General features: G+C 37.6%; 1 protein-coding gene across 1 annotated transcript in view; it reads left to right on the forward strand.

Annotated features, from left to right (window-relative positions):
- ERAP2 (endoplasmic reticulum aminopeptidase 2) overlaps positions 1–15,635 on the forward strand; it is a 52,044-nt gene that overhangs the window by 19,716 nt on the left and 16,693 nt on the right. The window contains 7 exon segments of the mRNA NM_001131125.1: positions 1,278–1,391; positions 2,380–2,511; positions 2,741–2,872; positions 6,151–6,219; positions 7,536–7,711; positions 10,630–10,709; positions 11,727–11,910. Of these exon segments, the coding sequence (NP_001124597.1) occupies positions 1,278–1,391; positions 2,380–2,511; positions 2,741–2,872; positions 6,151–6,219; positions 7,536–7,711; positions 10,630–10,709; positions 11,727–11,910 (887 nt within the window).

Here is a 15,635-nt window from a genome sequence, read left to right on the forward strand (position 1 = left end):
AGGAAATGAACACCGTCCTGGCAAAACTGATTATTTCCTCCTGGAATCCCCTCTGTCCCTGGCAAAGACATTGATCTTAGCATCTGCTTTACTGTATTTATTTGTCTACTGGTTGACCTCCATCATTTGTATTGAGGCAGTGGCTATATTATATACATCTTTGTATTTCTAACGTATGGCTTGGTGCCAGGAACGCAGTAGGTTCTCCATAGGTATTTACTGAATGAATGAATAAACTAGTCTTACTAACTGGTGAAGTGGCTAGAATCAGTTTATCCTGTACTTCTTATATTCACCGGTTTTCAAATTGAGGAAACACCTCTCCCTTTCCATGAATGTCCTTCAGAAGATTGGTGCCCACTTGTAAAATAATCTGAAGACTGTCAGAAAAGGAATAGTGCTTAAACTGTTTCTAGAAGCTACAGACTTATAATTTTCTGTTCTGTAACTATAACCAGGCTCTTCTGAATCTTAGAATCTTATTGTTGAAGCTTTGGTCCGTCTAGAGATTGCAGTCTTAGAGACATACACTAGATGTGCAGTATTAGGCATATAGACTAAATAAATAAAATACAAAAGCACATAAAAGAATAGTAATATTTAAAATGCATAATACAGATCAAATATAGGTAAAGGGTAAATATGTCGATTGTCTTTATGCATCCTTTTTATTTGATTTATATATATTTTAAATCTTAGACCTTTATTGTTTCTAGTGGCCCACTGAAGTAAGTCAGGGGCAGAGGTTAACAACTGAATTTGCTCTTCAGTAATATTATATAACAATTATATAACAACCTGAGAGCCTTAAATGAATTCTTATGATTCTCCTAAGTACCTGCTACTTAATATAAAAAGATAACTTCACCCAGGACACTTGGATTTATATTTCTCCCTTGAACATCATCATATATCAAGGACAAGGTGAGATTGTTCTTATTGGGCAGGAAAAAAACCACCTCTATAAAGTGTTCCATTTTCTTTCTTAATATTAAATCTAATAACTAGGAAATGTTGGGCAGATAGAATGAAAGTCGAAGAGTTAAGGGCATTGAGAACACACAAAAAAAAGAAAAAAGAAAATCAAGCAAAAATGTGGTGGTGAGAATAAGAAGGCAAGGAAATCAGTAGAAGAAAATTGTACAGAGAGAAAAGGGTAGCAAAGAGAAGAGAGATCCTAACTAATAAAAAAAAGTTAGTAACAATTGTATTTTTTTGCTAAAGTTAATAATTTTTATTTGTTTAACTTCTAATAATATTGAGTTTTTACCTCCTAGTGGTTTGGCAACCTGGTCACAATGGAATGGTGGAATGATATTTGGCTTAAAGAGGGTTTTGCAAAATACATGGAACTTATCGCTGTTAATGCTACATATCCAGAGCTGCAATTTGTAAGTTCACAATTCTGTGTATCATACTATACGGTGTAAAGAATCATCAATTCACTATTAAAATTTCAAGTGAATGTTAAACAGAAAAACTACATAATGTTGTGGTTTTTGAACATAGGGCATTTTGTTTGATACACGAAACAGATCACAGAACTGGATGAAACATTGGAGGTTTTAGAAAACAATCAACATAAATCTGTCACCCCAAAGTCTGTAAACAGAGAAGGCAAACTAATACAAATGTAGAACTGTGTATGTGGGTTGAGAGGAAAGAACATCGCTGTTTGTATACATCTGCACAGGAATGCCCATGGCTACTAGGTACTATAGAGTTCTTGGCATGTAACCTGAAATCAACATCATTGGGGGTGTACTTTTCTAGAATTTCCAAAGGGTCTGCTGGCTTCCCCAAAATGTGTGAAGGGATTTCTTCAGGTATGTCTTTTTTAAAAACGAATATAGTGGTCTGAACACTGCACAAATGTGCATATCAAGGTGGTTAGTAATGGTTATTTAGGTCTTTGGGATATATATTTAGTCCAGTACACTATAGACAGACATGGATTCAAAGTTAGGCTCTTCTTGTTACTGTGTATGTACTGAATTTGTGGCTTAATGCCAAAGCTTTATATATTCTTATTTGTAAAATGCATATACCATATCTCCCTTGCAGAGGTGTTGACAGGATTGCAGATGATAGGTCTAGGCACATAACAAGTATTCACTAAATGGAAACCATTATTTTATTTCTGTATTCAAGGGCTGGTACATGGTAAACATTCAGGTAATGTCTGAAGGAATATTGGATTTGTATCTTTTTAAAGTAGAGAAACGGCGAAAGGGGAATACATACAAGAAAAGAAACATCTTCCAAGAAATATCGATTGAAATCTTACCTCTAAGAACATCTTACTAAACCTACTATGTTTTCTATTGCTTTTACAGTGTCAAATAGAAACTAAAACTAAACATTTTTCTCCCTGTTTAGGATGACTATTTTTTGAATGTGTGTTTTGAAGTAATTACAAAAGATTCATTGAATTCATCCCGCCCTATCTCCAAACCAGCGGAAACCCCGACTCAAATACAGGAAATGTTTGATGAAGTTTCCTATAACAAGGTAGTAAATATCACTTGCAGGTGGAAGCTCTGCTTTCAGAAGAAATGTAATAATGACTATAAAATCAGCAGTTTAAGTCATTGGTGCCAGTTCCTGCTACTTGTTGCACTTTTTGTTTGTTCACTTTTCAGACATCACACATGTTCCATAAAATTTAAGCTTCCTTTAAAAACATACCATACTACCCTTTTCTTTATCTCTTTTTTCAACTCTTTTGTTTTTTTTAAAGGGAGCTTGTATTTTGAATATGCTCAAGGATTTTCTGGGTGAGGAGAAATTCCAGAAAGGAATAATTCAGTACTTAAAGAAGTTCAGCTATAGAAATGCTAAGAATGATGACTTGTGGAGCAGTCTGTCAAATGTAAGTCATATGTTGGGTAATGATAGACTGTTATGTAATCTAGAAAGTAACAGAATAATTGTGAATGTTTATAAATACCTATATATTGTCAGTCAACCGTATTTATTCTGCTTGCTATGTTGTCATGGTCTATAGAAGGCAGCACTTCCCTTTTTCCTCTAACACCACACTAGGATGTCACGCTGGGGTGGCCCCAGGGGCTCACTATTTGACCTGACTTTCTTTGGTTTCTCTTCTATGGCTAATCCTACATTTTTATGCTCCCTTGATCTAAAATCTTTAAAATGTTGTAATTTCTACCATATAACAACTAATCTCTGGCAAATTTTAAGGTTGTCAACTGTATTCCCCAGTGTGTATATATTTGTTGAGCAAAACTAATCTTCCTCTTATAAGAAGAAATCTTGCTCAATCTCTAGATCATTGTGCCTATATTTCTAGTGCCTTTACTAGCTGAAATGCCCTTTCTTCTTTCCAACAATTCAAATGCCGCCCAACTTTCAAGATCCAGCTAAGATTTCACCTCCTCCTTACAGACTGTTCCAGCCCTCATTCGTTTGCCTGTCTGCTAAATTCTTAGAAGTGCACTTATAATCTGTTCCACATAATAGTACCCTCTTTTATTGTTTTTATTAGTTCAATAATGATAATGTGCTGGAGAACAAAAATTGTGTCTATTCTTTTTTTTAAATGTGATAGCACCTAGCATATGTTGATCCTATAATAGTGATTAATAAGCAGTTAATGATTGATTAAAGAACTTATGGTCTCTTTGTCTTTGGGATTCATGTAGATAATAGGAAAGGCAAAGCAGAAAAATTCAGTTAATTCAGATGATTCTAATAATTATTAAAATATTTTAAAATTTCCAACTGCAAAGAAAATAATGTTTTATAGAACCATTAGACCCAGAGAACTCATACCTGTAATTAGAAGAACCCTAAGTCATTGTAGACAGAAGAGATCCTTTCTTTTTTACAAGCACTTGTGTCCCAGGGACAGTAATAATATTGTTTAATATTTATGCAGCAGTTTACAGTTTAAAAAGCACTTTCATGGCCGGGTACAATGGCTCATGCCTATAATCCCAAAACTTTGGGACACCAAGGTGGGTAGATCACTTCAGGTCAGGAGTTTGAGACCAGCCTGGCCAATTTGTGGAACCCCGTCTCTACTAGAAATACAAACATTAGCTTGGCATGGTGGTGCTTGCCTGTAATCCCAGCTATTCGTGAGGCTAAGGCAGGAGAATCGCTTGAACCCAGGAGCTGGAGGTTGCAGTGAGCCGAGATTGCACCACTGCACTCCAGCCTGGGTGACAGAGCGAGACTCTGTCTCAATAATAATAATAGTAACAATAATAATAAATAAAAAATCAAAGTTAAAGAATAAAAAGCACTTTCATGTTATCTCATTTGATATTTTTGTGCCCTTATAAAGCACACTTATGGTCCAATTGATGTGTGATTTTGTGGTTAAAGAAACAAAATCCAACAATCAAAAATTATTTCACAGCTCCAATTTTTTACTTGCATTTCTTGAAAATCCCGAGACATATTGAAATACATAGTTTTTACTTACAAAAATACTTACAGGCCTGGTGCGGTGGCTCATGCCTGTAATCCCAGCACTTTGGGAGACCTAGGCAGGCAGATCATGGGGTCAGGAGATCGAGACCATACTGGCCAACATGGTGAAAACCCATCTCTACTAAAATACAAAAAAAAAAAAAAAAAAAAAAAAATTAGCCAGGCATGGTGGCGCACCTGTAATCCCAGCTACTCGGTAGGCTGAGGCAGGAGAATCGCTTGAACCCAGGAGGCGGAGTTGCAATGAGCTGAGATCACACCACTGGACTCCAGCCTGGCGACAGAGTGAGACTCTGTCTCAAAACAAAACAAAACAAAACAAAACAAACAAACAAAATACATATAAAGATGCTCTTTACTATCCATTTCCATCACCCACCGTCAGTGGTCCAGACACTCTTTTTCCATGCTTCCGCTCAAGCTTCTCAACACCAAGTATTGTGTTGCTTCTCTCTCTCATCCCTCTCCATTTCCGTCTCCCTTGCTATGTGTGTGTGCATGTATGTATATTTGTAGACATCAGTTTAGCTCCCCTCCAACGTGGAAGAATCTATCATTTGGTGTGCATACTGGCAGTAGAGGGTGGGAGTTAAAAAGAAAATTTGGCCAGCAATTACCAGATCATTTTAGGCCAGCAGTGTAGATTCCTGTGTTATTTTTTGTCACATCATGCTTATAATCATCTCAAAAGATAAAGTAATCATCATTACTCCATGTTTATAGGTGAGAAAACTGATACTAAGGGACAGATTTGCCCAAAGTCACCAAGTCAGTGAGAAAATCAGTACTTAAAATTTGTTTTCTAAGTCCAATAGTTATTCAATTATATCACAGCTAGTTCCTAGTTATAGGAAAAGTCCCCCTTCAATCTTCCCCTAAAGGTCTTAGATTTTGACCACCTCCCTTCTGACACCAAAGGGCCCTGTAGTATTAAAATAATAAATTACTGAAAATATCTTGCCCACCATTGTGTCACATAAAGTCAATTCTAATACATGTCAATAGCAACTTGAGAATGAGAAGAATTATTTGCTGTTATTTTTCATAAGATCATTTAAAGGCATTTGAGAGCCTTAGCACATACTTCATTTTTTCTCATTTGCAGTTGCCCTTAACTACTGGTTATTCAAGAGTTGATTGCCAAGTTGGTACTTTTCTTAATTCTTATTTTATTCCCAGTTAGTTTGAAATATTTTACACTCATCACATGCTGTTGTGATAGCCACTGTAGGAATACCTCGGTAAACAAAGGTGTTTCCCCTACTGTCAAAGAACTTGCAATATGTCAGGGGAGAGTTAACAGTACTAGACAGAGTTGCCTACATGCTAAATAGGGGCACACATAACATGCATAATGAAATAATAAAATAGGACCTTTCTTAAGGGAAAGAGAAGAATTGGATAGAAAATTCAACAAATTGATTCTTCCTTAGAACGGTTATTGACTTTATTGAACTTTTTAAGGAAAATTTACACATGCGTATACATAACACGAAGAAATAACTTTTGTGGACTTCTATCCCAGGTCACTGCAAACATGCCTCTTTTTCCATTTTTATGTTCATTATCATGTCTGGATGAATTATTTCATATAGCTCTTTTAATAAATGCCTGCATCCATGGCGAATGTGCACGTTCAGCCAACTAATGATGCCTATATTGCAGTGCTCTTTTGTTCTTGTTTTGTAGAGTTGTTTAGAAAGTGATTTTACATCTGGTGGAGTTTGTCATTCGGATCCCAAGATGACAAGTAACATGGTAAGGATAAAGAGAGTCACAGAGTAGAAGAGATCTGTGGAATAGCCTGACCTGGAGTGAGTATGACATACAGAGTAGCCCACCTGTCCCTTTTAAAAGCTGGAGAGAAAGAGAGCCCCCACGATTTTCTCTAAAACAAAACTGAAGGGGAAATGCTTGGGGTATTTAGGGGGACAATGCTGTTGCTACTATATTTTTGTTGTTATAGTTCGGCTTTCCCACAACCCCACTGCTAGCTAAAAATATCTCAGTGCAAAATGTATTTGAGTGGTTACTACTGCATTGGCATCCCTTAAGCTCTGAAAAATGCCAAAATAAGTATGCTGTTAGGTTTGGAAATACAGTATATGTTTTTCTTCTTCCTTACCTCTGGGAAGTTATAGAATCACTACAGGAAAGAGAAAAGAAAGTCATCACAGGGGAAAAAAGGAAAACTTTTTATTTAAACAAAGAGTCATGTTAATCCCTTGAATATATATATAAAAATATATATAAATTTATATTTATTTATTTATTTTAGACAAAGTCTCGCTCTGTCGCCCAGGCTGGAGTGTAGTGGCACAATCTCAGCTCACTGCAACCTCCACCTCTCTGGTTCAACCAATTCCTCTGCCTCAGCCTCCCAAGTAGCTGGGATTACAGGCACACACCACCATGTCCGGCTAGTTTTTTTGTATTTTTAGTAGAGATGGGGTTTCACCATGTAGGCCAGACTGACCTCAGGCAATTCGCCCACCTCGGCCTCCCAAAGTGCTGGGATTACAGGCGTGATTCACTGCGCCTGGCCCTAACTTGTGTTTTCTAAAGGAAGGTTCAGCATTATCCAGTGATCAGAAACCCATACTAGCAGTGCAGCAGCCAGAGGTTTTGTTCTCCATTCACTACACCTCTATTGATATAAAATTGTTCTGTTGAAATATTTAAAGCTTCCCTAAAGACAGATATTTCCCTCGTAAACCACCCCTCCTGGATTCTACTGTTATTTGAGGGTTTTGTTTGTTTGTTTTATTTTGTTTGTTTTTGAAAGGGGTCAGGAAAGAGACTCCAGTCTCAACCCCCTTTTCACTGGCTTTTCCTGCCATGTATTCATCCTACTAAATCCTGTATATATCCCTCAATTCAAGTAATTTGCAGAGAGCAGCCCTGGGATAGCCATCCCTAATCCAGTTGCCTGGATTGCCCTTCCCTGAGATACCAGCCCGAGTCTTCTGTTCCCCAAGCCTTGTTTCTGGCATCCAAGGAGATGGAAGTTTCTGTCCCTGTGTCTTTGGATTGTCTCTTCTCTCTTGAGTTATCATAGTCACCTGTCATTTCAGCTCACCTTTCTGGGGGAGAATGCAGAGGTCAAAGAGATGATGACTACATGGACTCTCCAGAAAGGAATCCCCCTGCTGGTGGTTAAACAAGACGGGTGTTCACTCCGACTGCAACAGGAGCGCTTCCTCCAGGGGGTTTTCCAGGAGGACCCTGAATGGAGGGCCCTGCAGGAGAGGTGGCTGCTTTTCTTCTTTAAGTCTAGCTTACCTCATCTCAGTTTCCTCGTTATTTCCTTAGCTTTCTCTCAGCTCCTCTGGCAACTTTGTAGGATGCTAGTTCCATATAGGAATCAAAGGCCTAAAGTAGACTTGATAAGATTTAAAGAGCTTCATATAACGCAGACTTCTTTGTTCAGCAGCACCATTCTTAGTGATTCCATCAGCCTTGAGAACTTCAGTTATAATGCCAGTGGTGGTTAGTTAAACTTATGTTATAATGCACTGACTTCTGGGCCCTAATAAGTTTTGTGACTGGCCTATACCTAGGAAGTATGACAACAATGCTTCTTATCATCAGAGAAAAGATATCCTCTATGTGATAAATTAGATGCTAAGATCTCCTGTTGCCTTTCATTTTTCAGTAATAAACTATAAATATAATGTCTTAAAACATATGATGTTCTTAGTAATAATAAAAGCAAATCCAATTAAACACACTGTCATCTTGCTCACCAGCCCATCCTGAAAAAAACCTAGTAAAGACTATGAAATCAAGTAACACACTGTACACATTGCTCTGTACTATTGCTACTAACCATGGGTTCTTGGGCTGGCTGTCAGTGCGATAGAAATTGACAAGAGGCCAAAAGAGTTTTCCCAGAGAAGGCTTCATTTGAGCTTATGCCCAGACATAAGAGAGGCAGCGAGAGAGAGAGAGAGAATTCCTTGACTGACATTTCAAAAAGAGCTGGTAGAGTCTTTTCATTAGGCAAAGGAATAGGTATCACGGGTAGGGTATGCAGGTTGGACTGGGCAAAGCACATGAGGGATAAGGTAGGCAGATAAGCATTACCTGGTTGCTACAATTATCTTGAATAATGGGCTACCTGGTAGTCTGACCAGAAGCGCCAAGGCTGTAAATCAGTTGTTCAGCATTCCTTCCCTAAGTAGGACACTCCACAACCTTGGTTATCTCCTAAGACCAGCTCCTGGAATTAAAAGGAATGGTTCAAACATTAAATTAAGAGGGATGATTCAAACATTATGGCATCAGTGAGGTAGTGGTGTAGGTTTTGTGATCATTGGGGATATAGGAAAGAATGCTGTAGTGGGGGTGAGTTGAAGCCAAGCCCCCTTCCTACTCTGTCTCACCATTAGCTCTGTTAATAAGATGAATGACGTTAATTTAAAATGAAATAATCCAAGTGAACCTTTTCTGGTTCTTATGATGATAATTTTGTTTTTTAAGAACTTAGTTGTCAATGCTAGAATTTTTCTGGAAATCAGAAACAATTAGAGATCTTTGGCAGATAAAATTACTGGGGCTTTTTTGGGGGTTGTTTAATCAGTTACACATTTCCAATCCAGTGGAACCAACTCTTATGCCACTTCTTATGTATGCATCCTTCTATTTTTTCTGTGTGTTGTTCTGAAGTCTGAACTTCAGAGAGCTTACACAAGTTGCAGCTTGGTAAACAAGGCTGAATAATTTAATGTCCGCTTCATTATTGAGAAAGCAGGACTCACAATTTTGTAACTTATCAAAATGTCATGAGAGAGTTCAAAACTCATGGATGACCCAGAATAACAAAGATCTACTACAATAATCTGTATTTTTCCTCCTTCTGGGGCAGTATTTAGACAATTCTTTTAAAATGATGGCCTGCTAATTCATGGCTATCCAAACTCATGAAGTGCTACTCTCCCTCTCTCTAGCCCCAGATGTGTTTATTTGGAAAAATCCCTTCTCTTCTGGAGCCAAGATGCACTGACAGATCCCAATCAATTAAGTCTTAGAAATTCATCTATGTGGAGTTTTTCTTTAATTTTTTTTTTTTTTTTTTTTTTTTTTTTGAGACAAAGTCTCACTCTGTTGCCCAAGCTGGAGTGTGGCGCAATCTTGGCTCACTACAACCTCGGTCTCCTGGGTTAAAGCAGTTCTCCTGCCTCAGCTTCCCAAGTAGCCAGGATTACAGAGGGACGCACGCACCACCATGCTTGGCTAATTTTTTTTGTATTTATTTTTTTGGTAGAGATGGGGTTTCACCATGTTGGTCAGGCTGGTCTTGAACTCCTGACCTCAAGTGATCCTCCTGCCTCAGCCTCCCAAAGTTCTGGGATTACAGGCGTGAGCCACCGCACCTGGCCTTTTTTACCTTTTTGTGTAAAGATCTCAGTTACTCTTCTGTCTGTTTTACACCTGTTGGTGTTATCAAGCACATGATTTTACATGTGCAAGATTACTATAGCTAACATGGCTTGATTTAATAGAGGAAATGAATTCTAGAGGCTGCTAGAAAGTTAATCAGAAAAAGATAGCCAATTTCTCCTCTTTACTATAGCAGGGCCATTGAAAAGTAACTGAGACCTTTTCGTCTAATCCTTTCTGCTTTTCTGCTGTCTGCACTTAGCTCTCCTACAGATCCTGGGCTGTACTATTGTTGACTATTTATTTGCAGTCATTCAGCAGTTGGGAGGTTGGATGTGAGTAGTACTGTTGAACAAAAGGATAAGTAGAAATTCATACTGGAGTAAGTTCTTTACCTCTTAAGGGCTTTCCCTACAGCTTTGGTTTAGTTATTTGAATCAGCATCAGGCTGGCAGTTTTTGAAAATGTGAAAGGAATATTGGATTTTCTTTCCCATACAAACAGCAGAATTTGTTATGGTATGAGATTAGGACAGCAAATGACACAAGTATTTGTGGCAGAGTTCAACTGGGTAGATATGGCTGCTCCTTTATAATTATCATGGAATAATTTTTTGCATACTTAAGGATATGCTAGTCTTAGCCTATAAAATTTATAGGACCACTTGTGGGTGGTATGAAGGATGATGGGTACTTAGGTGCCTTTTACAGTCTGTCCGAGTCTGACAATGTGAAAAATCACAGCAGCATTCTTTTGGTCTGTAACTATCTTTACTCTCTGTCATAGGTACCTGTGGCATATCCCATTGACCTACTCCACGAGTTCCTCTAATGTGATCCACAGACACATTCTAAAATCAAAGACAGGTAATGAACTAATTAGCCAAACAGGTATTTCAATGTGGAAATTAAACATGTGTTGAGCTATTTGAAGGAACGATACAATAAGTAAATCTAATAATAAAAGATTTATATTTGAGGGAAGTTGTAATTTATCCATATGCTACTAAAATAACTCTTTTAGTAAGAAAATCTGGATTTTTCATTCAGTGGGAAGTTCTCTTGTGCTTTTATCACTTAGAGACAGATTATTTACATCAAGAAATAACAGAAATCTATCTTATGTCTTATAATACCCACTAATCTATTTTTACAGGTTATGGATAAGGCAAAAACTGTTCAGTGGAAAAAAGCAAATACTTTAAAATTGATTGCTTCTGGATTCAAGTCCTCACTCTCTCACTTATTAGATGTGTGACCTTAAGAAAATTTACAAAGTCATCCTGAGCTTCAATTTTTTCATCTTATGTTGAATAAAGACTAAACCTCACAGAGCTGTTGAGAGAATATTATAATGTAATTTTACCCTCTAGTATAATATATGCCATATTAAAAATACATAGTATAGTTTTAATTTTCTTCTAAACACTTTAATAAAGTTTGAGAGGTTTTCCATCACAAAGTCATGCTTAACCTGGAGTCCTTCTTTACTAAAATGAACAAATGGATCACCTATTTACACATACATATTTCAATGACTGGTGACTAAACCTTGAGACAAGGACATCATCAAATTAAGCCAAATTCCCGTCATGCTAGTCATCTGGCTCACTGGGCCCTTGCATCTCTTAGACCTGCATAGACAATTTTTTAGAACAAATTCAGCAGTCTTATTCCTATGAATTAACTTATTTATTAATTTAATAAGACCATCTTTCCAAAAGAAATCATCCAGTGAACTATGAAAATGAATATCATTATGACTCTCCCCAAACTTCATCTTCCCATTGATTTATAAGTAATTTGATTAAAACTAACAGTTGTGGAGATGTTCTTAATAAGTATGTTGATAATAAAATGCCTATGCCAATTTTATCCTCTTAGATACTCTGGATTTACCTGAAAAGACCAGTTGGGTGAAATTTAATGTGGACTCAAATGGTTACTACATCGTTCACTATGAGGGTCATGGATGGGACCAACTCATTACACAGCTGAATCAGAACCACACACTTCTCAGACCTAAGGACAGAGTAGGTCTGATTCATGATGTGTTTCAGCTAGTTGGGTAAGGCAACATTTCCTCTGACTTCATGGGAAATAACTGATTCGTAAACAGATATGCTAGACTTCAATATCGAATGTTCAGCGTTGGTCATTGATTTGATATGGATTTGAATGGAATTCAAACAGTGACCACTAGGCCAAAGGCTACCCACTAATAACGTATTTTGACCCACACAGTGTTTATAATTGTAATCCAATATTTTAAAATGTGGAGAACTTTACCTAAAAATCCTGACCTCTGGAATCTCTTAAAAATGATATTTGGCAACTGTGGGTCTTCATCCTGTGGGCCACAGGATAGCTATAAAGGAGAGTGCAGTGGGCCAAACTCGCTTTAGGCGAGGCCTACTTTCTCCCAAGCACCAAAGTCCCAAATGGCCTGTTTCATTCACTTAGTGTGGACTCTCTAAGTATTTTAGCTTTTGACCCCACATTTAAAATGTATTTATGATATTAGCTGCTACACCAAATACGGGTGTAATCTCTTAAGGAAAAGTACAAATGTAGTCTTAACCTTTTTAATTTTAAATGGGTTGTTATGAAATCTATTCATTACTTACACTGGAGAAATTAGTATGAAGTTTGTAGGGAAATGAAGTAATAATTGGCTGTTTGCATTTATTCCTCTCTAGACTTTCCTGGAAGGACAAAGTGTTTTCTTTCCTTTTCTATGTATCATGAACAGAATAATGTGTGGAATGAATCAGGTCACAAGATCACCAATGGCTGGAGGGAATTGAGGACCAGGAATTATGTTGTGCATTGCAAGCTTTCCCTATTCTGAGAATTACTGTGATGCACTCACTTTACTCAATGTGACATATAATTTTCTTTCAGAAGCTTGTTTAGGTCAAATTGAGTGCAAGTGACCAGCAGGACATCTCTGAGACAAAGTTTCTCGGTACACTAAAATCCTCTAGTTAGAAAGAAAAGAGGAAGTGAGGCTTAATCCTCAGTCCCATGGGTCTCAGGAACATCTTGGAGGCATAGCTCATTGGAGGCCAAAATTAGGAAAAACACCATCCTACATATGAGTGAATGCATGAAAGGTGAGCTAAGAAGCAGGCTATTGCTAGTTGAAGGAGGTTTGCCTGCTCAAAGGAGAAGCTCTGAGTAGACTGAAGAGAAGATAGACTAACAATGCAAGACTTGGAAAAAATGGAGAATATTGACAATTCAGCAAATTAATCTTTTAGGTAGTTATGAAATCTTTTTTGCTGTTTCTAGCCTATCCACTTAGATTGTCTAAATTTAGCAGGAGGAAATTTGCAGTTATTGATGCACTGGTGGAAAACCAATCATCTTTTCTTCACTAAGTAGACAGATTAATGAAGTTAAGAATACAAATTTTATATGAAAACAGAAGATTTCAAGTATTACCTCTTCACTTACTAATTTTTTGAGCTTGGACAGGTTTTTTTTTTTTAACCTTTTTAAGCCTAAATTTTCTAGTCTTTAAAACTTTATTACTAATAATATCCGACATACGAGGTTTGGAGGATTGCATAGGTAATGAAGATAAAGCAGTAAGTGCAGTACTTACTCAATAAATGTCAGCTGTTAACATTATTAATATTATCTAATACAAATCATTTGAAATGTCATGAGATGAATAGGAAGAGGAGATGACAACATAGAAAAGTACATTTCAAATAATGTGAAGTTGGGAAAAAGGCAGAATGTAAGTCTGTGTATTATTATGCTTGTTTGCAACTACATATGAAAAAAATAAGTGCGAAGGGGAAACAAAAACCTGAAGGAATTATTTCAAAATGCTATTGGTGAGTGTGTAGGGTATTGAAATTATGAGCCTTCTCTAATTTCTGGTTGTTTTGTAATTATGAGTCTAATTTCCAGTTGTTCTGAAATTTGTTTATATTTACTTATATTACATTTATAACAAAAGTAATTGTATAAGAAAACAATTTAAAGCTCTCATAATAGATAAAAATAAATAATTTTTACTTGCTGTTCTTTCTCAATACTATAAACCACTTTCCTCCCTGCTTTATGAAACTTCAATTTAAGAATTAAAGGAGGCCCGGCACAGTGGCTCATGCCTGTAACCCTACCATTTTGGGAGGTTGAAGCAGGCAGATCACTTGAAGCCAGGAGTTTGAGACCAGCCTGGGCAACATAGTGAAACCCTGTCTCTACTAAAAATAAAAAAATTAGCCCAGCGTGGTGGTGTATGCCTGTAACCCCAGCTACTTGGGTGGCGGAGGCACATGAATCGCTTGAATCCGGAAGATCATGCCACTGAACTCCAGCCTGGGTGACCAAATGATACTCTGTCTCAAAAAACAAACAAACAAAAAAGAATTAAAGGAACCAATAGTGATCATATTTAGTTTGGAGACAGAATTTTTTTTCTTTTTAATTTTTTTTTTTTTTTTGTAGAGACAGGGTCTCCCTATATTGTCCAGGCTGATATTGAATTCCTGGCCTCAAGCACTTCTCCTGCTCAGCCTCGCAAACTGCTCAGTTTACAGGCATGAGCCACCACACCCAGTGTAAATCAGTCTTTACAAGAGGTGATACTATTTAGTTCTTTAGTGGACAAGACATTGTTATCCAAGGGCTGTCTCCAGAGCCATTCTCTTAACCACGACACAACACTGTCTCTTTTCTTCCTCCCCCTCCTCCTCCTCTTCCTCCTCCTCCTCCTCTTCCTCTTCCCCTTCTTCTTCTTCCTCTTCTTCTCTTCGAGGGCTTTGCTCTGTTACTCAGGTTGCAGTGCAGTGGTGCAATCATGGCTCACTGCAGCCTCAACCTCCTGGGCTCAAGTGATCCTCCCATCTCAGCCTCCTGAGTAGCTGGGAATACAGGCACACACCACCATGCCCAACCAATTTTTAAATTTTTTGGCAGAGATGGCATCTGCCTATGTTGCCCAGGCTGGTCTCAAACTTCTGGGCTTAAGCAATCCTCCTGCTTCGGCTTCCCCAGTTGCTGGGATTACAGGTGTGAGCCACTGCACCCAGCATTGAGAGACAATTTGATGCAAGAATTGATATTTATTTTATTTAGGTTTTCATACATTTTAAATGTAATTTAAAGACATGGGTCTTGGATAAGTTGAGTGGAATTGAAATGACAACTTCAATTTGCCTATAGAAAAAGCTATATTTGTTTCTTTTAGTCCCACACCTTAAAAAGAAACCCCCAGATTGGGCGCAGTGGCTCACGCCTGTAATCTCAGTACTTCGTGAGGCCAAGGCGGGCAGATCACCTGAGGTCAGGAATTCAAGACAAGCCTGGCCAACATGTTGAAACCCCGTCTCTACTAAAATTATAAAAATTAGCTGGGCATGGTGGTGGGTGCCTTCCCAGCTACTTGGGAGGCTGAGGCAGGAGAATCACTTGAACCCGGGAGGCAGAGGTTGCAGTGAGCTGAGATTGTGCCATTGCACGCCAGCCTGGGCAACAGGAGTGAAACTCCATCTCAAAAACCAAACAAAACAAAACGAAAGAAAAAACCCAAATTGGTGCTTCAAGAATATGATGTTATTTCTCAAAGGTACAATCTAGCTGAAATCATATACAAGTAAGTAGGTATGGACTTTTACTGTTAAGCTAAGGTTTATGTTTATATATGTTTTATTCTTTAAGCTAAACAAACATTCAGATAACATTCTATGCATTTTTTGAAGCATAGGGTGAGTAATGAGGACTTAGATTTTTTAATTAAACAATTTAGTAACTATATAAAAAGAAAAGGAGTCC

The sequence above is a fragment of the Pongo abelii genome, chromosome 4, assembly GCF_028885655.2.
Source record: "Pongo abelii isolate AG06213 chromosome 4, NHGRI_mPonAbe1-v2.0_pri, whole genome shotgun sequence".
Lineage (NCBI taxonomy): Eukaryota > Metazoa > Chordata > Mammalia > Primates > Hominidae > Pongo > Pongo abelii.